The sequence below is a fragment of the Octodon degus genome, unplaced genomic scaffold, assembly GCF_000260255.1.
Source record: "Octodon degus isolate 3935 unplaced genomic scaffold, OctDeg1.0 scaffold00065, whole genome shotgun sequence".
Taxonomy (NCBI): Eukaryota; Metazoa; Chordata; class Mammalia; order Rodentia; family Octodontidae; genus Octodon; species Octodon degus.
In genome coordinates this window covers 12,347,379-12,374,967 of record NW_004524641.1, presented here as the reverse complement: position 1 = coordinate 12,374,967, position 27,589 = coordinate 12,347,379, and the positions used below count along the sequence as shown (strand labels likewise).

Here is a 27,589-nt window from a genome sequence, read left to right as displayed (position 1 = left end):
ATTCTTTTACAAATGAACCTTAAATGTAATGTTAACATTTACTATCTAAGCTTGTGATAAATGGCCATTAAAAAAAAGTCCTGGGACTGGGGAGATGGCTCAGCGGAATAAGCGCTTCCCTGGCAAGCGCAAGGGCCTGAATTCAATCCCCAGCTCCGCCACAAATAAAAAAAAAAAGTCCTATATTTTAAAATTTTCTCTATTTTTATAGTTATCTTTTCCATATCTAATTCAACAAGTTTTGTCTCTTTTAACAATTACCTTCATCAAGATTTCCAAAGCATGCCACTTGTTTCTTGAAAAATACAACTTGCTGTTTGAACTCATATTTTATCAATTAATAACATGGTATCATTCTCATGGGAAATACACCTCCATATACAAGTCTGTTTGTACCTGGAATTACTTGTCTTACTTGTGGCTTGTCCTGCTGTGGCCTGCGAGCATGGCTTTCCTGAGACTGGGCCGGGGATCCCCATCAAAGGGTGGACATTCCTGTGGTGAGCTACCAGTGAAGGCCATTCTGGCAAAAGAATTGGATCTCGCAATGCAAGAGAAGTAGATCACCGATCAAGGAGCTGGACATGGATGTGGCTCCAAGGGTGATGCTGAGGAACACAAAGGGATCCATGTTTCTCTCCTGGGCTCCCTCTTTGGTCTAGGTTTTGGGGCACTGCACACACGCTGGCTAGTACTGCCAGAGAATCAGAAAGGGCACAGGGAGGTGAGCAGAAACTGAACAAGGATGCGTCCTCAGAGTCCAGGTTGACAACATGTAAACTATTTGGTTGGCCCATTATATTGTCTATTCCTGAGTGCCTGTTTTAATAACACTTTTCAGCGCTGTTTAGGGTAGAGCAGGAATGAGAGATGGCAACACCCTCCACTTGTACGTGTGTGTCTTACGAGTCACACGCAGAAGCACAGGGGCTGTTAGTATTTCTTGGCTGGAGCTTCTACCTTCACCCCCTACACGAGATTTGAGTTTCATTTTATTTGGGTAAGTTGTGGTATGGTATTTCACAGAAGAAGCCTTCTATGGACAGGAGGATAAGCACATTGACTCTAAAGTAGAGAAAGAACTGCCAGGTTCTCAGTGCTTCTGAGAGGCCCCATCACACTCTGTAGCCCAGGGGCCCTAAAAACAACCTTGTGACATCACTCTATGGATAAAGACAACACTAAGGACCAGAGAAGCGAACCAGCTTCCTCAAGTCAGGCACACTGACAGAGCTTGGCTCAGGCTGATCCCAACACCTGTGCCCCTTTCCCACTCTACCTGACCTTTAGAGTTGTCTTAGATTCTGAAACTTTAAAGACTATGTAGATAAGGTGCATGTAAAACAAATGAATCTCTCCATTTTGTATCTGCATATTCAAAGTGGTTAGGACAGATATATAGTTACATTCTCTTAATGAATAAAGGGATTTGTTCCAATGGTGTTTGTATATAGGATATCATGTCCGCATCTTGTACAGCAATTAACCACTAGGAAGAATGTATGCAATGTGTTAATTATTGAAACTTTCCTACCAATTTGATTTGAAACTGTCTCATTGCTATTTGTTATCAATAAAATTATGGGAAAAAAATAAAAAGAAAAAAAGAAAGAAAAACAAATTTCATGTGTAGGTTTAGAATTTATCCAGACATCTCACTTTCTATATGCAACTGTTCTAAGGTCTGAACAACACTAAGGTCTACAGTGCCTCTGGTTCTCAGCATTTCAGACAGGGGACACTCTACCTGCATGTAATAACAGAGATCCCAACAGCCACTCAAGATGCAAAACAACACCAGTTACTAGCAGCCAATCAATTCACTGTTGAATCGAACAATGAACAATCTGAACTTAATTTAGTTGAGTAACAATTAATTAAATAACTATGGGAGATGTCACTTAAGGGAGACTATAGTTCTGTGTCACCTATTTCTAGGCCATTGGGTGTGTTTATTACATCTATTTCTTAGAAGTTTGGAAAGCTCAACTGAATAGTGACAATTAAAGTGAGGTTAAAAGCAAAGCAATGCTGAGGGCTTTCAGACAGTTTCACCAACTTAGAAACACTCCAGAACCCACCACTGTGGGAAAACATTGCCCTGGCCCTACAGCTGGTTCATCAAGAGGAAGGGCAGCTAAACAAGAACATATGCTTCTGAGCTTGCATTCTTAACATGAGGTCACCTGAATGCCTACTTTCATTTAGGTAACTAGAGGGCTTGTCCCTGAAAGAAAATTCCCTACAGTCAACTGTAATTAATGGACTTATGATGGCAGGTTTGCTTTAACTCAACGAGTATGAATGTTTCATGCATTCTGTATTATTTTACAATGGGAGTGGTTCTGCTCTATGTATAGTGCTACCTTATCCCACATCATAATGTGTGTAAATAGGCAGTCTTATGAAATGGAAAATATATTTCATCCTCCTTGGGAATATACATGAAGGCCCTTTGGTTACTGATTAATATAAGCAAAATGTCTGCAATTAATGCTTATGTTTTGCCCTTCCTAAGAGTTCTGATTTCTTTTGATATAATAATTGGATTCAGAATTATTATATGGTAGCTCTGAAGTTCTCCTAGTCCCCAAACTGTAAATTACAAGTCGCTCATCAATGCTCTTAAACAAGAATGGACCTAGAATGTTGAAACATCATTTCAGCTTTCATTTCTGCGGTTATCTGGGGCTTTTTTTTTTTTTTTGTCTTTCTGTGGTTCTCTCACATCTCAGTCAAAGAGGAATCAAGTTCAGGCAGGAAAGGGACCTAATTCAGAATAAAGCAAATTTGAGACCCTTTACAGAATCAAATGAGCTGAAAGGAAAAAATTTACTTGCCCTTTTTGATAGGAAAACCATAAGAAGAGCAGTGAGAATTATACCTTACATAGTAACTCAGTCAAAGTTGAATGACCAAGCTGCATGCTTTGCAAGCGCCACGGCGAAAGGCTGTTCCCAATGTCTTTTGTGAGCTGATCCCATACTCTTCCTCCCTGGTTGTATGTCATGCTGCCCTCTGTCATCTGATCTGGTCACCTTGGACGTCTTCTGCAGAGTCTATTATCTCTTCATATACTCAGCATGAGCAGGCTAACCCTCAGGCTTCACTCAGATGTCCCAGTCCCAGGGGGCTGGGGGTGTCATTCCTTGTTCTTGACTCCAAGCGAGGACGTTTGGTGTATCAGTGTCTTTCACAACACTTCTAGAATTTACACTTTCCTGACATCTGACACCTAACATCTGCCCGTCATGTCAGACAACAGAAGTTTTCTCAAGGGCAAGAAACATCATTTTGTTCACAGTGGACCCATCACAGAGTGCTGAAGATACTTTATTGAATGCACAGGTAGGGAAGTTTACAGGCCTGGAAGACAAAATATGACCCTTTCCCTACTTCTGCATGAAAGACAGTGCCACTGTAGCCCAGCAGCAAGAAGCTCCCGGGGCCTTCTGGAAGCAGCACACCTGTTATTAGCCCTGGGGCCTGCATGGTGGCTCGTGATACTGGTGACAGGCTTGGGAAAGGACAGGCAGGAGCCAGAGAGACCTCCACATGACAACCCATAGTGGCGAAGTGATTCGAGGACTCTTGGGATACAGTCCTTTGAGGACTCCCAGTAATGTCCTGGGCACATCTGTTAATAGCAGCTAAGAACCATGTAGTACGCAGACATTTGAAATGCATGAATATTTCATGTTATGCCTAGAGGAGTAAATTATCATTGCTTGTTAAAGATATAAAGCTCCTGTTCAGTTATTTCAGTAGAGTTCTGTATATTTTTTATAAAAATGCATTCTGAAATATCAAATATTAATTTCTTACATAATAAAAATTGTCAAGCATTAAAGAAAAAAATAGAAATCTTCAGCTCTCCAATGAGAGTGCTGTACCAGGGGCTGGAAGCCCATCAGAATACTCCATAGGACTTTGCTTCCCAAGAGCAATGCTGTCCAAATTAGATCCTCCAACCTGTATTTCACCTTCATAAGATGCTAAGCTCTAACTGCTCTTCTCACTTTATCACTCAGTACCACTGACAATATAAGAATCAGAGGCAACATAGTGAGGAAATTGAAGGTGAATGCAGAGGAAAGGAAAGACAGGCCAGTACGTAAGCAGTATGGATGCCTTTCCTACCCTGATTGTGCAGATCACAGAAAGATGAAAAGGTCCGGGCATTTGGTGGCATCATCCCCCCGCCCCCGAAATACCCACCCATTCAAAGAAGAAATGAGTCACCAGCACATTTAGTCTAAAAAAACTAGCTCTGAACCTCAACCTGGTGAGAAGGTGCAGAGTGTGTTATAAATTAGCCCTCCAGGGGTTCTATTACTGAATAGATACTTTGTATCCGATGTCCTCATTTCTAGTAACAAACCTTTCACAGCTGAATGAGTTCCCTAAGCATAAAGATTAGAGCACTTTACTATGAAGAAATTAAGTGAAAAACATATATTTGCACAATCTAATGGGCAACTACTTCCCATTCTGCCCCAGCATACGCTGGCCGGAAGGGTGGACAGCCAGGCCCAAGAGTGTGCACGTCTAGACATCTGAATGCTTTCAGCTGCAAGTTTCTGCTGCGTGATCTTCGGCTCATAGGCCACAGAATCCTGCAGGAAAACCTGTGTTCATGGAACGAATGGTTTGCTGTGGCTTCTGAAGCGGAGCATACTTTTGAAAACATCTGCTCAAGAACAAACTGGGCCCAATGGCTGATTTTTATGAAGGGGAGACTTACAACCTGACAACACAGATAACTTTCCCAGTAGAAGGTGACAGGCAGTCTCTCCTTGCCTTAAAACTAATCTGGGGTAACAGCATTCTTACACAAATTTTTTAATGCAAAACCTATGTGGTGCAAGATTAAGAACGAGGGGCCGGGGAGACAGCTCAGTAGAATAAGCAGTTGTCTGAAAAGCACAAGGGCTTGAGTTCAATCCCTGGTTTCACAAAAAATGATTAAGAACTAGGCTTTCTTAAGGTTGGCAAGATCTTTAAGAAATAGTGGCAATCAAATTCAAAGTACTGGGTCAAATTTATAGTTATAATTAGACACGATGCCATAATAGTCATAGTGAGCCCACATTGAATAAAAAATATGGATCTAATTTTCATTTTTGGCTTTCACTTTCTTTGAATGGATAAACCTGGACCTCTGTTTCTTGCTCCATAAGAAATCAATATGAGGCACACTGACAAGTAAGTTAGAAAACAGCAGTGAGACCTCATCTTGGGACGAGGGGATCTCTCAATCTATTAAGAAGCACACTGGCCATCTGATAGCTAGAATACTGTACTTCTGGTAGAACAGCTTCTAAAGTGGAAACACACATACACACACAATGACAGCCACGATGGATCAGTCTACTGATAACAGAAGAGTCATTTAACTTAAATCCTACATACTTGGAGGTGATAGATAAAAACATGTACTATCACGAAGAATAGACTAGGTTTCCTCAGGTAAAGTTTTCTTTCACCAGAAAATAGAGGGAATCTGTGTCACAAGAAACAAACAGGAGCTGGACGCTGTGCTGCTCCCTTGTAATCTCAGCTCTAGGGGGACAGAGGTAAAAGAACATATTGCAAGCTCAAAGCCAGCCTGTACAACTTTGTGAGACCGTGCCTAAAGGGCTTGGGGAGATAGCTTGGCGGTCTAAGCGCCTGCCTGGCAAGCACAAGGACAGGGTTTGATCCCTGGTAATGCATGCTGTGCTGGCTCTGAAATGGGGTGTGGTGGTGCCTGTCTGTGATCCCAGCACTGGGGAGGCTGAGACAGGAGGATCACTGAGTCTGAATTATGTAGTGAGACCCTTTGTCAAATAAATAAACAAACAAATAAATAAATAAATAAATGACTTTGGGATATCACTCAGTAATTGGGAGTTTGCCTAGCGAGCACTGATGAAGGCCTAGATTTAATCTCTAGTACATCATAGATCAATCAATCAATCAATCAATCAATCAATCAATCATAGGAACAAGTAATATAGGGCTTATGGTATCCAACAGTCAGGAAATTTGGCTGGATCAGATGTTATCTTTAGGCATATCTGATTCTAGAGTCAAAAGACAGATTAACATTTTAATTAAAACAGGACCATTTAAAGTAATTGAAAAGAGCAAGACTCCAGTGACAGATGAATCCACTAGCAGGCTCTTATTTCACTTAAGTGAAATTAAGTACAGATCTTAACTGGGCTCTGTACCAGAAGTTCTTAAAGAGGCTACCCACTCCCAGCTAAGCAAAAAGGGGCAGTGTTAATCGGAAAAGCAGGCTTGCAGTGTGCTTCACTGCTGTACAGATTCACAGCCATACAATACAGGAACAGAGAACAGCTTCAGGGAAATTACAGGTGTCATTTATATTAGAACTTCCTGGAAATTACATTCTCCTGTATTTTGAAAGGTAGTTTTGAATTTTCCTATTCCTTTCTCAGATCAGAGGTCCACAAGGACACCCCTGCCCAGGCCGATCAAGTCATAGGCAGTGAGCCCAGAGTGGGGCTGGGTGGCCGGAGGATGCACTCATGGGTGGGGACCGCAGCTTCTGGCTTCGTCTGCTAGGAATGCTTTCTTTTGCTTAATTCCACTGACTCTGGGGTAGGGAAGTATGGACAACAGAACAGCAGTGATGCTCTGTTAAAGTGAGAATTCTATGTATTTCATTTCACTCTTTCTATTGTAATTAAATAAAATTAGAAAAATATGTTAACCCTTAGGTCTGGGATCAAATTAATACTGAATTTGTATGTTGGTGCACATGTGTGTGCCCGTGTGTGTGTGCCTTCTCTGCATGTTCATTCTGACTAGGATTTCAGCATACACAGAGTGAACAGCTCTTTAATGTCTCCATAACAACACTAGCCAGGCATGGTGGTGCACACCTGTAATCCCAGCACTCAGGAGGTGGAGGCAGGAGGGGCTCCATGAGGGTGAGGCTAGCCTGGACTACCCAGTAAGTTCGAGGCCAGCCTGAAAGACAGCGAGAGCCTGTCTCTCCCTGCAAAACCAAAAAACAAAAGCCAAAACAAAACAAACAAGAACTAAAACAAAACAGCAACACTGATTCTACTCTTAAAAGTTCAATTGCTGTTCATCTTATAAACAAAATTGTGCGCCAGGTTTTTGTATTAGCATGTTTTCCTATTTAAGCAATCAATGCTTCAAAATGTTGTTTTGTGTGAGGTGGAGAGGTGGGGAAAATGCCAGGGACTGAATCCAGGGCCGTGAGCATGTAAGGCAGGCATTCTCTTACTGAACTACATCCCTGACCCTCAATAAAGACTTCTTTGATAGAACCAAAAAAAAAAAAAAAATTATTCCATTTTTTTTTCAAAGGATGGGGAATAGAAGCAAGCTGGCAGCGGTCCCTTGTCAAAGTGGAAACCCGGGGCCAAACCGAACTGTTCAACGTTTATTTCTGGTTTAAAAAATGCACAGGAGACACTCAGCACAGCATTCCCGAGGCACCTACGGTCCCTTGTTCCCTGGAGTACTCAAGTTAACATACAGAGGACTTTTCATCACGAATTACTCGACTGTATTTACTGATATCATTCAATTAGCCCAAAGCCTGTGTAAACCCAGAAAGGCCTTGGGGAGTTTTCTTCGTTTCTTATCATCTGTCATTTTAAGATCATACTACAGATGTGCAATAAAGACCTTTGTCAATGCAAACTTCTCTTCACTGAGTTCCAACATCAGTAAACACAACATAATCACTGAACTGAACGTAGAATACGTTCACTCTTCTTCAAAACCTTAGCTATGAAAGTGCACTGCTGTGCAGTAAATCCCAGTTACTCAGACTTCAACAGCCCCAACAAGGGTGGGAACAGCACTGCACACTGCTAACCATATGCTCACGGGTGAATGAGGACTGTTGCTTGCATACTTTGTAGCCCAAAGATACTTTGCCACTATAGAAAAATTAAGCTGATGCCATCTGGAGGACCTGCCATACGCTGAGCAGCAAAATCAGTCTTTTGTTTGTTTTTGCATTTTAGGGGAGGGTCTACAGGGTCTTCAGGGTCTCACTACTAGATCAGACTCCTAGTGATCCTCCTGTTTACAGCCTCCCAAGAGCTAGGATTACAGGCACACGCCACCATTCCCAGTCTCAATCGCTGTCTCAGCGCACCCCAGAGGTGGGGCCAGCATGGCAGGCCCAGGGATTGAACCCTGCCCCCTGTGCCTGTTTGCAGGTACTTCAATCCACTGAGCTATTAGGCCAGCCCCCCAGCAATATTAGTTTTAATAAAAATTGTAACTACTCCTTTTTTTTTTTTTTTTTTTTTTTAGCGGAACCGGGGATTGAACTCAGACCCTTGCACTTGCCAGGCAAGTACTTATTCTACTGAGCCATCTCCCTGGCCCTACTCCTTATTTTAAATGTTTAAACCAATAAGGCTCTTTCACATGCATGGTACCCATACTATTTACAGATCCAATGCTAAAGGTTAACCAGTATGATTTTCAAATAGACTCTTAAAGAGCAGAGACTCAAAGTAAAGCAGAAAAACAGGAATTAGTGCAACCAAGGAGACAAAGGAGAGACTGAGCTAGATGCAGTCTAACTGGTAATGAAAGCAGGCACTGAAGAAATGGTCATGAAGTCTAGCCCATATAAGATGCACCTGAGCTACTTTTTAGACATACTGATCTCTGCACTCCACATCCAAGACTCCGGATGACTAACATTAGGTTGGAACCCAGAAATGTGCATTCTTCCTGAGCACCCTAGATAAGACCCTGACAGACATCTGAGCCTGCCTGAGAAAAACTGTAAACTCAGGAGGCGCTGGTAGGCAGGAGGCCCCCTGGCCAACTGCATCTCCTTCTCTAGGAACAGGGTTCAACAGTCACGTAGGTCAACTTCTGAGAAAGAAGAGAAGAGAAAGAGACAGAGGCAGACAAAATCAATCACAGTGACTTCATTTTTAGAAGGTATCATAACATTCATCAACTTACGCACTGATCCACTATTACATTTGCCAAACAGAATTAATCATGTTCATTTCTTTGTCAAAATTATTCTGCACCTATGTGTAGCTAGGATGACTGTAACTCAGCAGACAGACCTTGCCCGAAAGGCATCTACAACCTCTCCGCGCCTGGAAGTACAGCATGACGAAAGCCACAAGTCAAATCCAACTCTCTAGCATTTTAGATGAGCGTGACTTGCTCTCCAGACTGAGGAGGAAGAGGCAGCAGAGGCGACATGTGTGGTAAGTCCTGAAGGCAAACAGGTTTTGATAACACTCTTCAGGTGCAGAAAGAGAATACTCCAGGAACATGACCAACATGTCTCAAAGTTCAAGGACAGAGCTTACTGGAACATCAGAAAGCTTCATCTCAGTGATGCTTCTCACTATGAGTCACCCTTGGGAATCCTCTTAGAAACAATGGAATAGCGATCCAGTCCGATCTATTTGTATTTTTCAGCCAACACAGCTAGGCCAGAGAAGCAGATTTATACATGCCTATCATCTACTTTTTCATCTCACTGACACACTATTTTAAACCAACACCTACCCAGACAGTACTGCCAGGCCTGTGAATGTCTATTTACAGAAGGCCTAAAAATGCTTCCTGCTTTTTGCCCAAGGTAGTGTATCTAAGCATATCTGAAGTGGGTTTGTGATTTTAGCCTATAAACAGTAGATTTAATTTCTTCACTGCCCTACTTCTACGTGAAAGTGATCACTCCATGCTACTACCCCGGTCCTTCAATCCAAACTCTGTCAAGGTTTGTGCACTGCAGGCAGATTACCCCCAAGCTAGGTAATGAAGATTTCTTGTAACCTCTGTTCGCTATGCTATAGTAAAAGCCATAACATTTACTGCTCCAGAACATAGATTATTGCTTTCTTTAGCCTTTTTGTGCTGCCATAAGCATTTACTCCAAATCAAAAGAAAATGCTGATGGGCAAAAACAGATTTTTAATCTATTTAAATGTTAGCTATTTTATATTGTAGAAGTTGAAAAACTACTTGCATAAGAAATCAAACTTCTATATGAGTTGGATTATTTTATTTTTTGCACAGAGCTTACTAGAGTAGCTACTATATTTATTTCATATTTGCTTCATATTTTCAAATGTTCCTTGAATTTTACAACTTGAGTGAAATTCCTAAAACACTAGGATCCTATACTCTAAGTATGCTCTGTTTCTAAAGAAAAGGTTACGGGAGATCTATGTATTTTGGAACGGGATTTGTTTATCTGTAACAAGTGTTTATAGAGGGTGTACTGTGAGACAAGAATAGGTTGGGGCACGCAGCACATAACAGTTTGCAAAACTGAAAAACACTAGCCTGGAGGAAACTGATGCTTGAGGAGGAATCGGCATGGATGGCAAAATAAATGACACAGAGAGACTCTGGGAAGGAGGAGGATGGCGGGATTTTAGAATTGTGCATTAAATTCTGGGTATCTGTCACCCTTCCAGCTGAAGGTGCTCAATAGGGGGCTGGATCTGAGGAGAGCTCCAGGTCACAGGTACAAATTTTGGAGTCAGAGAGTAAGTGTCTCAGTCACCATCTTGCTGCTGAGACATAATTTCCAATGCCAGCAACTTCAAGAGGAGGTTTGTTTTGGCTGCCAGTTAGTTTTAGTCTGTGGCCAGCAGGCTGAAAAGCAGCAACAGCCTGAGGGAAGGGCCTGTGTGCCATCTGTCAAAGAGGAGCACTGGAAGCTGATCACATCACAGAGGCCAGGAAGCAGCGACAAAAGGAGCCAGAGAGAAAAGCACCAGTCCAGGTCACATCTGCCGCACCCACCTGCAACCCTGCCCCACCCCAATGGCAAGTCAGCTACAGTGCCCTGCCTGAGATCCTGCCTTCCAACAGCTGCACCTGAGTGCCGGAGGCTCTCGGGGCCATTCCAGATCCCAGCCATGACAGCAGGTATGCAATGCCACCAGACCGGAGGAGATCACCAAAGGAGCGAGTGATGAGAGAAGAGACCAGGTCCCAGGAAAGTGTCCTCCGATATATCAGAATTTACAGACCAGCAAGATGAGGCAGTACTAACAAAAAAGGGACCACGTGGAGGATGTGGAGTGGAGTTTTAAAAACTAAAGAAAACCCAGGGCCTATGGGTACAGGTGTGCAATCTCAGCAGTCTGGGAGGCTGAAACAAGAGGATTACAAGATCCCATCCTCAACTATTTAGCAAGCTTTCATCTCAAAGTTAAAGGTGGGGTGCTGGGCATTTAGCTGAGTGAAAAGACTACTAAAAACCAAACAAACTCATGACAAACAACAGGGCAGGGAAGGAACCCCTGTCAGATAATCACAAGGCGGCTGACAAGCCACAGAAGTCGACTGGGAGTGACCTGCAGACCAGGGAAGGGGGTAGTCCTCAGCCCACAGGTCCTCCCCACCCACCCTGGCCTGCTCCACTCCAGCCACATCTACCTTTGCACCTGCCATGCAGTTTGCCAGATGGGTCTTCCTCAAGCAAGGTTGGCTTTGAAAACAACAGTCTGAGTGGAGTAGGGAAATTAAAAAATCTAACTGCAGTGGATGCCAGAGACCACCGTCATAAAGGAATTGAAGGAGGGAAAATTTCTTTTAAAAGTTTTGCTGTCAGCAGATGGAGGAAAACAGTGATCTCAAGAGTCAGGTGAAGGGGCTGGGGAGATGGCTCGGTAGAATAAGCGCTTGCCTGGCAAGCGCAAGGATCTGAGTTCAATCCCCGGTTCCAAAAAAAAAAAAAAAAAAGTCAGGTGAAAATTTTTGTTGTTTTTTTTTTTTTAACTGAAAGAAATTAATGCATTTGAGGCCTGCTCAGATAGCTCAGCAGAGTAAAACACCTGCTTAGGCAGGTGCAGTAGACTGGGGTTCAATCCCCAGTGTGCCATGCCAGCCCTGCCCCCAGGGTGCACTGAGATGGCAACTGAGACTGGGCGTGGTGGAATGCACCTATAATCCTAGCACTTGGGAAGCTGTAAACAGGAGGATCACGAGTCCAATCTATGTAATGAGACCCTGTAGACTATGTACTAAACACATTAAAAAAAAAAAAAAAGAAATTAAAGCATTTGTATGTGAGTGATGACATATTTAGTAAAAGGGGAAATAGACAATGAAGGAGAATAGAGAAATGCTACAATTGGTTAAAGGGGAAAGGATCAAACACAATGCATCTGTCAAATAATCAACAATTAAAATATAAAATAATGTTCATTGTTTCTGGAAAATACGAATAGGACAAGGTATTTTTCCCCAGGAGCCACCATTGTTTAAAATCACTTGGGTCTGCTCTCCAAGGCTGAAGATACAGAATACAGAATGTGCAGGCCAGGGACCGGCCCAGGACTTCAACTCAAGAAGACCCAAATTCAAGGACCACTACACGCTGCATGCGAACACTTCTTCTGACCTCAGTTTTTATCCATGTAATAATGGCTGAAATAACCTCTTCTTTCTACCTTACAGAATTAGTTGGTTACTGAACAAAATATGCACACATTTTCAAAAAAGTGATTTTGTTTTGATTTGTTTGCAGTACTGGGGACTGTAAACAAGGGCTTCACATTGAGTTATATTCCAAACCTTTTTAAACATATTACTTTCGGGCCAGAGAGATTGTTCAGTAAATAAGCGCTTGCCTGGCAAGCGCAAGGTCCTGAGTTCAATCCCCGGTACCACACAAATAAATAAATAAATACATCCATCCATCCATCCATCCATCCATACATACATACATACAAACATGTATTTTCTGTGACACAGGTTCATTCACTAAGTTGTGTAGGCTGGGCTCAAACTCATGACCCTCCTGGCTTAGCTTCCCTGAGTGCTGAAATTATGAGTATGAACCATCACACCTGATTCATGTAAGATACTTTTGTCATCACTTCAGAGTCATACGTGCCTGTTCTTACTCCAATATTTTATATTTTGAATACTGTATAACTCCAAGAGGGGGAAAAGGCAAAATTTTTTTAAAAAATTAAGATAAAAACAAAAACAGAAACTTTGTGGTTATATATTTTTAATGTTACACACACATTCTACCTTAATTTCTTTTTTTTTTTTTTCTACCTTAATTTCCTACATTTCTTTCTTTTCAAAACTCAACAAATTTTCCCAACATTTAGACTCAGCTAAGCATGGAGAAAAATGAGAACTGACCTAAGTTAGAGTCAGGTAGAGTGTACCAAGGCCACGCTTAAAAATAAATGGCACCTAATGCTTTTCATGAATCTTATTCTGCATATTTCCAAGCAACTGTCAGAATCAACTAAAATAAAAGAAAATTTGATTTCTGACTTTGTTGCCAATAAGAAACACCAGTAGGTATTTAAAAGAGGATTTTAAACTATTATCATCATCTTTCTGATGACTTTTTAGTTCTGGCTGCTTAGTGTGTGGACCACAGCCCTCTTTAAGGAAAATCTACCTGCCAAATGTCCAGAACTGGCTGTTACTGTTCCCTTCTTTCCTAGGGTAAACGCAGACACCATGAGGTGTGTTGAGGTATGTCAAGCTTTTCTAATGGGAATGAGAGTGCTCAGCTTTGTCAAGGAGCTGGTAGGTAGACAGAAGAAAATCTGAGCTAGAATTTAAAATAGACACTAAATGCGAATTGAGCCTTTTTCTAACCTCCCCCTTACATTTAATCAGAAGATAGCTTGGAACTCTGCTGGCCATGCTATCTCACAGGATGGGAGAGCAAAGTATGAAACAAGAAATTTCAATAGATGCACAGAACAGTAAACATATGTTCATTTCCTTAAAAAATGTCAATATCGTCGGTATATCACTTGGCAAAGGAAATAGCTTCTTTCTGAAAACAATGTATATAGTGCCTGCACAAGTAATTGGAGAAAAACCTTAATTTTTCTAATTATACAGGAATCTTTGCATTTACATTCATTCGTACATAAATAACACTGATTCTTTCCTCGGAAGTCTAATTCCCCACTATGAACCCAGGATGCTTTCTTATTTAACATGCTAGGACAGGACCATAATCCACACGTCTGCTTGCTGGGAGACTGAACCACCGTGGGGCAGCATGGGACAAGCACATCGGGTGGCACAGGCCATGTGATGGAGTCACACAGGCACCACCGGTAGGACAAGATGGCAGGAGCGTGTCAAAGTATGGAACTATACTTCATAATAATCTCCATTACCAAATTTCTAGAAATAAATCATTCCACCAGGTACACCCACCTCAAACCTCCTCCCCATCCACTCCATCCAGTGTGGTTGGACAAGGATTTATGTTCAAAGTGAGTTTTAAAAAATAAAACATCATTTAAAGAGAGTATATAATTCCAAATGTTAGTTTTGATTTGCATATTTTTCAAAGAATAAAAAACATTAGAAATGATACAGAATTTCATTAAACAAAATGTTAGGAATTCAACAATAGTTGTTATATTGCACATTGGCTTCAAATTAGTTGTTCAGAGTAGCACGTAAAATGGGTCATAAAAATTAAAAAGAAAAAAAATTTCTTTCAATAGACCAGTAGGGATCAGCAGTACAATTACCAAACTATCCTGTAGATTGAATATTTTTGAAAAATTTTTAGCATAATATATTCTAATTAATGCTGTTATATAATTAACAATGTAATTAATGTAATGCTTTAGCATTATTGTGCTAAGTAATCTTTACTACTGGGTATGGGCTATACCATACCATTACGATGGATAGCCCATAACGCACTACATTTGGAAAATCTTCACGAACACTGAATTCGCCGGGCGCGTGGAGCACAGCTCACGTGGACAGAAGCGTGCTACAGCACACTTTCTCACACGACTCCATCTGCCACCTGCGCTCCTCTCCTTGCTCGAGGCCTGCTTGCCACTGTGTGCTCCTAGAAGCTGGCCTGTGCCTAGCAAGCTGCCCCATCTCCATGCAGTGATCCTTTGATTTTAAAAGTGGTAGAAAGACCCCATGATTTCTGAGTGGCTCTGCCACAACTCAGCTGCCTGGCTACAGATATAGAATCCAAAGAACTGGCCCGAATGCGGCCTAAAACCCTCCAGCCTTAAGATTTTAGGATTATCACTGCTGAAGCCTGGGGAAATTAATATGAAGGTTTATTAAAGAAACTCTGAGAAAGAGCTCAGAACCTCTCAGTGGTACCTATACTTTGGTGCAAAGAAATTACAGCATCTTATCTTCATTATGCCATAGATTTGTGAGTCTTAAGGACTCTTTGTTGTATTTTCAGTAAGTGAGGCTCCTCACTGCCTAAGTCATGTCCAGACAAACAGGAGATAATTACCCTGACAGGGTTAGGAGAAAGAAAATTATATGTAGCTCTTAAATGAAGTTTCACTTAAGAATTCATAAAAGAATTTTTACAAAATTCAGTGAATCATTTCTCAGTGAAAGCTTTTCACTTCTAAACACATTTCATTTGATATATTTTCATTTAATCTATCAACAAAATGACACTGCATACTAAAAAAACAATTTACCTATAACTACATCATGACCATCAACCAAGCCAGCAGAGAACAGCTCCTGAGATACACCATCTGCTGTATCTGTCCAAATGTGAAATGAATATGAATTAGTAACCATAAAATAAAAATCAACAATCCAGTACAATGCAAAATATATAAATTTTTCACTTAGTAAAATCATCCATATGAGTTTTAACTCAACAATTCAGATTGTATCAGGAGAAAAAAATCAGAAGTGTCATGAAATACATTTTCCTGTATGCTATTCGTGTCTGGCTATTTATTCAAAAAGGTTACATAAAATTCTTACTTTTCTACTTTCTGGCTGAACAACATCTTTTGCCCACCGGCTACCATCTAAATTAATCCTCACAGGCACCTCTAGAAAGTGAAACTGTTCTATGTGACACTGCTTTTCTTTCTTACCAAGGTTAATTCCAGACATCATCAATCCTTGTCTATCATTAGTAGCTACTGAGTCAGAATTTATAGCAAAGGTTGATGGGTAGCATCTGATCCAACCTTATATTTAGTATAAACAGCTCATGAGCTTGTTGGACTATTAAGAGGAGCCATTTAAATTTATGCTATTAAGAAACTCCTTTAACATGACATTGATCATTTGATAGCAACAGAATCGTTCTCTTAGAAAATGTGACTGAGTAAAATAATGTAGTTTCTCAATGATAAGTGACAGGGGTTGGCAATCTCATAAAGATGGGACTGAACAAGCTGTGGTAAGTGATCATAGCTGAAATGATTTAATTGAAAGGTTATGAATGAGCATGGTAACACTGTTATCTTCTATTTGACAACTTTGTAAAGAAGGATTGAGAAATTACAACATGCTCAAAAGAACCTTTAAAGACCCCTAAGTTTTTAAAGGGAAAAGACTTATAAAAACCAAACATGGGGCTGGGGAGATGGCTCAGTGGAATATCAGTGGAATAAGCGCTTTCCTGGCAAGCGCAAGGGCCTGAGTTCAATCTCTGGTTCCGCAAAAAAAAAAAAAAAAAAAAAAAAAAAAAAAAAAAAAAAAAAAAACCAAACAGGCTTTTCATATCCTCACACATGCCTAGAACTGTGGCTGGACATGAAGAAACGGGCTGGGCAACCACTGACAACCTAGGTGAGGAGTGAAGGGAAGCATCCCCCAAAGTCAGGAAGCATTTGAAATACAGCGGTTGGGTCAAGCAAACGTCTAGACTTAATTGTGCATTGTCACACCAAAAGCCACCCTCAGCATAAACTGGACACGGTGACTATACAAATGAGCTTACGGCATGCACACGACTGTACGTGTATGTCACATGCATGTGCACACATGGGTGTTGAGATGGAAGTACAGATTGAGGTTTCCATCTCAGCATCTGACACAGGGTAAGTAACAAATGGCTAAGGCACTGATGGTACCACAGCCAAAGGTCACTGGCACTCACTACAGTTGCCAATGCACTCTGCTCCTGTTCCTGCACAGCTTAGTACCCTAGGTCTCCAACAAAATTCTGAAACTCAGTGCATATTCTTTCTACTTCCAAGGGAATTGTGTTACTCTACCATTTTGCTGATTCTACTTCATAATGAAACTGAATAAAATTAAGTAAATGGCAAAGAAATACATAGGAATCTTACTAAACTATGAAATTTCACATGACATGAGCTTGTCTTGGGCCTTGTCCTTGTGTCGGTGGCACATACAAGTCTCTCTGTGATGGCATGAGCCCATGATCACAGAACCGAGGGGCAGCATAAAAAAGGCTCTAGTCTATTCCTAATGTGAGATCGCTTTTGGATGCTGCTAGAATTCAGCCTGAGAACCTCCTTCTTCCTGGATGCCACTCAATCTCCAGGAGGAGGGGCACATTGAATTATGTGACCAACACGTGGCAGGCACTGGGTGTGGAGCAGGCAGTCCTTATATTCTGATGGGCTGATCATCTATCAAAGCACTTTGACATGTTACACCATCTCTAAAACAATAATAAGACCTTACACTTGAGTGAGGAGCTACAATCACAGAATGTCGTTAAATATAGATAAATCAAACAAAGCCACAGTGAAGGCTAGAACTGAAGCAGTACCAAAGAGACAGATATTCCTGGGTGATTAAAGTGTTTGGCGTGTCCTATTTTCAGGATTCTTGGGCACCTGATGAATCCTAACAAAATGGCAAATGGGTAAGGTAGCTGGCCAAGACAGGATTATTCCACATCTGTGTGTGTGCTGTTAACCAGTCATTTTGTACGCATGTAACTAAGATATCAGCAATAGTTTAGAATGGAAATGTGAAACAATTATTTCATGTTTCGTTAGTAATCTATTTTTTCTTTGAATCAATTTTAATATTCCTAATCTCTAAACAGGTTAAACAATCATATGTTAGTGCCAGATTTTCTAGACCATACAGATACACAATAAACACAAATGAGGGCAGAGAATATTTTATGTTTATGTTGTATGGTTTATGCCACATGTACTTATTCACGTGCATGTGCACCATGAACGTCTTGCACATGTGACTGTGTCAAGCAAGGCACTGTCTGGAACACAGATGGCACCAGAATTGGAAACCAGTAAACAATGGCCCTGTGCAGGGTTGCCCAGCAAGGCCCATGCTCACATGCCAGCCAGGGCCATGGATTCTGCGTGGGCAACAAGAGCAGAGCTCTTCAGCTAACCCTGTCACACGAGCTGGCCAAAGTCAGTGCAGATGGCCTACTAATGCATGGCAGGCCATCCTCGTCACAATATTGCTAACCTAGAAATTTCTTTCTGACCTTATAAAGTTAAAATTGATTTCATCATCATAGTCAATTTTAAACAACAAAATAAAAAGAAGCAACCTTAAAATAAGAAACAGTCCTTTCTATTTGAAATTTTTCTCATATAATGACTACATTTTATCATAGCATTGCCTGGTCAACGTTTTTCCATTATGACAAAAATAGAAGGCTTTTTGATAACCCTCACTGGTGTGGTACAATTTCACAGAACAACTCTAAATTATTAGAGATGAATATGCTAGGAAAGAAAAATCAATTAGCAAATTCATTACATCCTTATGAACATTTATTTTGTAAAAAAAAAACAAAAAAACAAAAAACTTCATATTTAGCTTAATCCAAATATACTGGCAGTACATTAAAGCTTGGAATTTGTAGAGGAAAAGAGACCAGAGCCAATGGCTTTGTGGCGACACCCAGCCCAAGAGCATGTCTGTCTCGCTACCAGTGTCTTTAAAGAACTGAACACAAAACCACATTAAGGTAATTTTTCCATTTCCTGAAGCGCCGGCCGCTTACTTCAGCTGCCACAGGTGTCTGCATTGTGTCTTGTCGCAGGAGATGACAATGACGAGGTCAAGGCAGCCTACTGATGACGTTATCAACCCAGAAAGCTCTTCTACCTCAGAGTTTCAAACTTTCAGCAAATACAATTTTTTTAATCTAACTGAAATTTATGTGACACTCTGATCAATAGTGTCATTAGCATATATACATATAAATTACAATAGATGAAAGTAATGTACATTTTAAAGATATTCAATACATATACCTTTTTAATTTTTCTAAGTTATTTTGGTTATAAACTAAGCAGTAGAAATATTTTTTCCCAATAGCTCATCTTTTGATCTTTTGAAGCTGTTCATATATAGTGTTTATCTACTAATTAATCAAGATTTTTTTGAGGCTCGCTTGCGTGCTGGGCTCTCGCCAGGTGCAAGAGATAATAAAAATTAGTAAGTCAGGCATTCATCAACGCATCTAGCCTTCAGACAGCTGGAATAACACATTTAAAATATTCAAAGTGTAGCAGCTGCAAGACTAACATTGCCCCCCCCAAGTTTGCCCGGGTGCCCACAGAGAAAGGGGCCACAAGCACCCCTAGAACAGGCTTCTTGAACCCGAGCAGGGCACAGAGGTAGCGCATGTTAGCTGTCCGGATGGCAGCTGCTTCTGCTCAGTTCTCACTAGGAGAGCCGGCGCCTCTCATTACGCTCATGCTAACTCGACTCAGGCCCCGCATTGCCAGTGCACGGCTCCAGGCTGAGCTAATACGCCCACTTTATATGTGTATACACAGTTCCCACACGTGTCCCTGTGATTCGTGTAGCCAGCAAACCTCACACTTACCAAAATCCCTTCATCCTTCCACATTTCTTTCCTTGCTTCCTTCATTTATAGACAAAGCATTTCTTGAATAGCAAATTATAACCACACGCTTGTAATCAATTTCTAACATGCTTCTTGGGGCATTAAAATAGTAATTTTAATTATGACTTACCTCTTCCTGGAGTAAACTCAAATCTTATGTCATTAAGTTCCTTTCTGGAGTTTCTGAAATACAGAACAAATAGCACATTAAAATCTAACAAGACAGAGTTAAATCTAACTAAATAAATTCCACTTTTTTAAGATGCTGCTAACATGTAGCAACATTTTTCAGGTGTAGGTTACTAGTTTCCTTGACTGCAAGAGTTAGTTATGATAATATGATATTACCTTATAGGATTAATTTTACCTTATACAAACACGTCAATGTCACAAAATTTAAAAAGCAAAAGGTTCCTTTTATAAAATGCATCAAATCAACAACTTTCAATCTGACTTCACAATTTAGTATTTTAGGAGCTTCTTGTCTATAATGAACAACATCTCACACATTTTCCCTATTTTTCCTGGAAGAAATAGTATTTTATTAATATTTTTAAAAGTACAACATGGGGGCCTGGCCCTAGCTCAGTCCTTTAAGTGGCTGCTTCCACAAAGCTGTCAGCCTCAGGTTGCTGGAGTTCGAACCTCACAACTCTCCTGCTGGCCAAAAGTGCCCTAAAGGCATTCGAGGAACAAAACAAAAACAAAAACAAAAACAAAAACAAAAACCAACAACCTTATTCCATTTTTTAGGAAATAAAGCCATGCTGTTATGTTGAGCTGTAGGGGACTCAGGTCAATAATTTCTGACATTGCCAGTTAAACAGAAGACCCAATGCTATTATGGGCTACTGGACTCTTTTAGACTATTTTGCTGAGTTTACACACCTATAATATTCAATAACGGAACTTAGAAAAAATGGGGTATACCGATGAATGTCCATTTTGTATCTGTGTATTCAAAGTGGTTGGGATAGATATATAGTTGTGTTCTCTTAATGAATAGAATGATTTGTTCTAATGGTGTTTGTAAATAGGATCACAAGTCCGCATCTTGTACAGCAATTAACCACTAAGAAGAATATATGCAGTGTATTATTTGTTGAAACTGTACTTCCGATTTGATTTGAAACTGTCTCATTGCTATCTGTTTATCAATAAAACTTTGAAAAAAAATAAAAAATAAAAAAATAAAAGTACAACAAATGAAGTTAGTTGTAAGTAGTGCAAATCGTGCAACAAAAGTCACAAAATAAAGTAGACATTTTGTAGTCAAAAATTTTACCTACATTTGGGGACCTCTAGAACAATTGCCCACTGAATATATAAAACTTCATTTAAGTAAATATAAAATGCTTACACAAAACTATATGTACATATTTAAAAACTGTATGTATATATTTAATTAAAAAATAAATAGCACTGGGGAGACAGAAAGGCAACCACTATGTAAAGTTCTCCAATTGTATTCATTTCAAGAAATGATAAGGAGACAGCAAGCTATAATTAGGATAGTTTTAAAATTTTATAAGAGCATTAAAATATTACACAAGTACCTCTCAACAGATGATAGAATTAAAGTTAATAAAAGTGCATAATAAGAAACTGTGCCTTAGAGGTAGTGTTTGAGTAGAATTTTTATCAATATGAGCAACCTAGATAGTTTAAACAAAACTGTGAACGGAAAAAGAAACTGCAGGAGTAAACATGAATTTGTAATTTTCATATAAATTCAGCTACTAAGTCTGGAGCCAACAGTGTCCAGCACAGAGGCAGCGAAGGCCTGGACACCTCGCTGAACATCCTGCCGGGAAGCCAGGCAAGACCGAGTGGCCTGCGGGGCTCAGCCGTGGCTGTCTGAGCTCTGTGTGAGGCTTTCTGGTCACTGAACAGTGAGCACACCACGATTTGAGCCAAAGTGTGAGTAATTTCCAGGAGGCCAGAAAGATGCAAAATAACAGATCCCAGCTAAAGATATGAGTACCTAGAGACGCTGACTCATCTCTAATACCGCCCCACAAACCATCTGGAAGAAGCAAATGGCCATGAACTGAAGCAGCGCACACCCCTCACCCCACCCCCCCGCAACCCCACGGAGCCCTGAACCCAGGACTTCGCCCCTCCTTACAGGAGTCTCCACCTGCAGGGTGGAGTGGCACCAGGGAACTTCTCGATTCCTGACAGAGGTATATGTCAGCTGACCTCAAACCTTTTGGTCATGAGACTCTTTCAATGCTTAAAAAGTATAGGGCCCCTAAAGAGTCTTTGTGTTATATGGTCTAAATCCTATCAAAATTTCTGTATTAGAAATTAAAACTGATAAATTTTGTAAAATATTAATTCATATGAAGATGACAATAAGTAACTCATACTGATGTAAAAAATGTTCAAAAATTATTTCCAAAAAATGTCCTACTGGGGCTGGGGAGATGGCTCAGTGATAAGCGCTTTCCTGGCAAGCACAAGGACCTGAGTTTAATCCCCGGATCCCAAATAAATAAATAAATAATAATAAAAAAAAATGTCCTACCAATTTGATTTGAAACTGTCTCATTGCTATTTGTTTCTCAATAAAATTATGAAAAAATAAAGAAAAATAAAAATTAACAAATAACTTAAAAAATAAATAAATTAAAAAAAAAAAAGAAATCTTAAAAAGAACACATTGCTTCCAATTTCTGTAATCCTTTGTGACGTCTGGTCTAAGACATCTGAATTCTTCCTGAGGGGAAGGTAAAGAAGGGGTAAAGGGATTAAAAATGAACAAGATATCGCATGTGCATGTGCCAGTTCTCCATATAAACATCACTATTCCACATTGGATACATACACTAATAAAAAATTTTTTAAAGTTGCTGAATTCTGACAGTGCTTCTGTAATCTGATGCAATGTTGCATATTATGTAAGAAGCCACTAAAAATCCTACAGGATGTGTGAAAGAATGAGAGCAAAAAAGATAAAGAATTTCTTAATATTATAAAATACTTTTGGTCTGCTGGGCTCTTTTAAGGGTCTTAAGACCTCGCAGAATGGCTGTATCATACTTAAGGAGCTCTCTCTCTCTCTCTCTCTCTCTCTCTCTCTCTCTCTCTCTCTCACAGACACACACACACACACACACACAGTGGTAGGGAGCAAAGGCACTGGTCCTCTATGTTCACAGATTTTGTATCTACAGAATCAAATAACTACAAGTCAGTAATGAAAAATAGCAGAACAAGTATTTAAATAGCATTTCCACTGGATTCAGGATTAAAAGTAATCTAGTGATGATTTAAAGTATACCACAGAATGTTATATAAACATACTATGTCTTTTCTTCAAATATATCCATCTATATCTATATCTATATCTATATCTATATATTCCAACAATCACCTTTGACACCTCCAAAGAGGCATTGCTTGCCACTCCTTGCTTTTGACTCCACTGGCCCTCCCCCACTTTGGGGTGATAACATTCATAAATGACAGAGAACCAACAACTCTGTACTAGAAATATCTAATACAAACAGAAATGCTTAATTCTTTTCATTTTACTTATTATTATTTAATATTTTTATTTATGTATGTATTTGGTACAGGGTTTCACTAGGTAGTTCAGATTTGTAGTGATCCTCCTGTTTCAGCCTCCCTCGTGCTGGGATTAAAGGTGTGTGACACCAAAGCCGGTTTTGGTGGCCAACACAGCATATGGTACCAGGGATTGAACCCAGGGCCTTGTGCTTAGACCACTGAGCTATCTCCCCTGCCCAATTCCTTTCATTTTAAAGAGAAAACAATATGTCCCCAAATTTTGCACATTACAAAAACAGTAATCAACCATTCATTTCTTTTCTTTTTTCTTTTTTTTTCCCCAGGACCAGGGATTAAATTCAGGACGTCAGGTGCTTATTCTACTGAGCTATCTCCCCAGCCCAACCATTCATTTCTTTAATAGCCTTGGCTCCGCCTGCTGCATGTGAGCAAAGATTAAATTAGAACTGAAACAGTCATAAGAAAAATAACTAAGTACTTGTATTTAATAGTGAAGTGACACAAAGAGAAAAACTACACAAGAATGTGAGTCAGTACTAATTCATGTCACTGAGGTGTGAGAAGGGTGCCAAGAACGCCATCATGCACATCTTGATGTTTTAAATGCTATCCCTACAAAAGTGACAACCAACACTCGGAATCCGTATCTATGCCCACGGTGGTGCACGGAGATTGCCTGGTCAAGTCACTCTTTTACAATTCTAAACCTAGAACACTCACTTTGAAAAGATTACAGTGATGGATTGTGAGTAGTAGACTTGTCCTATCAAGATGAAGAATCGTTGGGAAAATGCCTAATTGGATTTAACCACTGAAGGTCATCCTTTTATAAAGAATTAATCTTTTCAGGCTTACACTTAACACCTCTAATTGAAAGTACATTTACTTTAATTGATACCACACAGGACACTTGATTTCAGGGAAGATGAAAGTAGGCATGATTTAAAGCCAAAAACTATGTCTCTGCAACTTTACTGAGGAAATGATAATCTGAGAGTAACAGCTGTAAGGCGCAGGCTGTTTTTTCTAGCTCTTATTAAAAACTCCCTTAAATCTTAAGGTTGAAAACTCTAAGATGTATTAGGGCACATCATGGTTTCTATCTAGATGTCTACCAAAGCCTCATGAGCTCAGAGGTGGGGCACTGGGAGGGGACTGGATCATACGGATGGACTCTCATCAGTGGATTGGTGACATAGGACACAGAAGGAAAATTACTTTGTTAAGATAAGTAATGGAAGCCTATGGTTTAGAGGCTGAAACAGGAAGATCACAAGTTCAAATCTAAAAGGATGGTTAAAGGGACTAGAATCGTAGGTCAGTGTGAAGTCCTGGGGTTTAATCTCCAGTATTGGGGGGTGAGGAGATCAAGAGGTACAAGAGGGTGTAATGTGAAAAATTCTCTCCCCTCATCCAAATATCTGATTCCTTTCTCAGAGGCAATAAACATTTCAAACTTTTTGTGTGCCCTTCCTGAGATGTCTATGCATATACTAGCAAATATACATACTTAATGCAAATGGTGGCATATTGTATCCACGGCTCTATCCTGTGCCTTTCTTTCAACTTAGAATAATGCACCTCAGATTTTCCCCTCTGTCCACTGAGTGCTTTCTCACTGTTCTCTGTATAGATACACTATTTTCCATTGTATGCTCTATCTTTTTGAACCAGTTCCCATTCTATAAACAGATTGTTTCTAATATTTTACTGTTACAAACAATGCTTCAAAGAATAACCTTGTCCCAAGTCATTTTCTAAATACATGAGTATAAAAATCAATTTCTAGAAGTGAATTGCTTGGTCAAAGGATATACGCATTTGCAATTTGATAGGTATTGTTAAATCCCACCTCATTTATTCCATTTTATACTTCCACTTGCAATTTTTAGGTTCTATTGTAGGAACTGAGTGTAAAGCACGGAATGCATTAAAGAACAGGAACACATGGGAACCCTGCCGGAGGGCGAGCCTATTATTCTTCATCCAAAGGAAGCAGCAGCTGCCCACAGCTGGCTGGATAGGGTCAAGCAAAAATTAAGGCTAACTATTGCTAAATATGCAGATTCTTTACAAAAACAGGAAATTTGACATTACGAATGAAAAGCAATAGTTTCAACTGTTAATGCATAACTTTAAACTTTCATACCAACATGTGAGCCAGATTAAGTCTATTGCTATTCATTAGTGAAGTCAAATATAAAATACAATTTCTGCAGATATTAACACACAAGCTGTGGGCAATAGAATACATAAAAAAATTTCTGAAACGGTAAGACTAGGGCCAGCAAATAGCTCAGCAGATTAAAGTGCCCACAAGCAGGCGCAGGAGCTGGGGTTCAATCCTCAGGCTTGCCATGCTGGCCCCGCTCCCAGGGGGCGCTGAGATGGCAATTGAGCCTGGGCGTGGTGGCACGCTCCTGTGATCTCAGCACTTGGAAGCCTGTAAAAACAGGAGAATCACTACGAGTTTGACCAAGTAGTGAGACCCTGAACACCCTGTAGACCCTTCCCTAAAATAAAAAATTAAAAAAAAAAAAAAAAGAAATGGTAAGACTTTGATGTTATTTTTAAGACTCTATCTCCTAAAAGGGGCCAGGTATATAGCTCAGTGGCATAGCAACTGCCTAGCAAACACAAACTCCTGAGTTTGATTCCTGGTAGCAATTAAAAAAAAAAAAAGCTACTAAAAAAGTCAAATCAATAATGCAATGCTCACAGACTGACAGTATGGGAGAAAACCACGAGAAAGACCAATAGGGCACAAGAATTCAACAAAAAGAAAATATCCATAAATTGGGAAGTCATTCCTTAAAAGTTTTAGTAACTGCTCTTCAGTACTGGAAAACTTTTTTTTCCAATGTCCATTTATAATAAGTTCAGAGATACAGATTAGCACACACTAAACTTTTCTTCCTGTTCCTTCCCTTCATCTTCAAATGACGCAGCAATCACTCAAATGAGCAGGTGGCTGAGCAGGAGCCAACAGAGACGCAAAGCATCGGGCTCTTCCTGGCGTGGAGGCGCAGGCCCATGCGACTGAGAATGGATTTCACAGGATGGAGCAGCATTTACCCGCGCTTTTATTGTGCTGTGTCAGGGCCACCTGACAGCGCCACAGTTTCTGGAGGGCCCCAGCAGGTCAAGACTCCAGCTGAGTCGGTGCCAACAGAGAATAGGACGTGATTACAAGGCGCCAACGAACGAGGATCCCTTTTGTCAAAGGCATCACCACGATGACCAGTCACTGGCATTCTGTGCCTTCCAGCACAGGGGTGCTTGACAGTGAGGATGAAGCCAACTGTCAGTATAAGCTGAGGCCACAGCACCTCTCAGGGCCCTGTGATGGTGGCAGAGACCCCGTGTCCAAGGCACACAGACGCAACCCCTCCCTCTGAGCTGCAGAGTGTGACTTAGGCCACAGCCCTCATCTTCCATCTTCTACCTGACATACCAGCTCAGGCTGAAGCTGTTGATGCCCAGGGAATTCCTAAGAGTCTCCCATCCACTCCACGCCTGGGACACAGACCCCTGTCAGATGCAGGAGACATGACATGGAGGCTGGGATCAGTACGGACGCCATTGTTAGGTCAGCTCTCTGTGCACTGAGGTGAAGTCCATCTCTGCTGGCTGAGGAGGAAAAATGGACTAAGGCTCCCCCTGAGCTGGCCAGCCTTCCCCTGGCACCCAGGAGGCAACTGCCATAGAATATGAAGATTACATGAACTGTAGAGACACAGGTTTGGGTTCAAATCCACATTCCAGTGTTTGGCCTTCTGCAATCTGTTTACTCAACTATGACAGGGGAGAAATAATTCAGACTGCTATGGTTTGAACATGTCCCCCAGAAAGCACGTGTCAGAAACTCAACCCCAGCAACCCAACTCAGCAGCACTGGGAGGGCCTGGGGGGCGGTGTTCCAGTGCTGCGGATTCTGCCCTGACAAGGGGATTCCTGCTGCCTGACAGGTCCCTCGTCCTCTCTTCGCCCTTCCACTATGGGATGTTGCTGTGAGAAGCCCTTCAGCACACGCAGGTGCTTGATCTTGAACGTCCCTGTTCCAGAATTAGGAGCCAATAAATGTCTGTTCATCCTGCGCAATCTGTACAACAGGACTGCACACCAAGTGAACCACCACAGGACCCTCAGCAGGCACTGGGACGAGCTAGTGTTCTAATGCGTTCTTCCATTCCATGCTCAAAACTCTTGAAGTAGGACAACTATCGCCCTCCTTTATTTTACAGACAAGAGAACTGAGCCTTCAAAAGTGTGAAGGGCTGTATAGATTTAATACAAACTGTATAGATTTAATGCAATCCCTATCAGACTACCACCGACATATCTCACAGACATAGAGAAATCATTCTTAAAATTTATATGGAACTGGAAAAGACCTAGAATAGCAAGGGCAATTCTGGGCAATAAAGACAAGGCAGGTGGCATTAC

General features: G+C 40.7%; 1 protein-coding gene across 1 annotated transcript in view; it reads right to left on the bottom strand.

Annotated features, from left to right (window-relative positions):
- Positions 1–27,589, bottom strand: part of Stk39 (serine/threonine kinase 39) — a 263,677-nt gene that overhangs the window by 45,743 nt on the left and 190,345 nt on the right. The window contains exons 15-16 of the mRNA XM_023719212.1: positions 19,737–19,789; positions 15,465–15,533 (exon numbers count right to left, since the gene is read on the bottom strand). Of these exons, the coding sequence (XP_023574980.1) occupies positions 15,465–15,533; positions 19,737–19,789 (122 nt within the window). The remainder of the gene's footprint in view (positions 1–15,464; positions 15,534–19,736; positions 19,790–27,589) is intronic.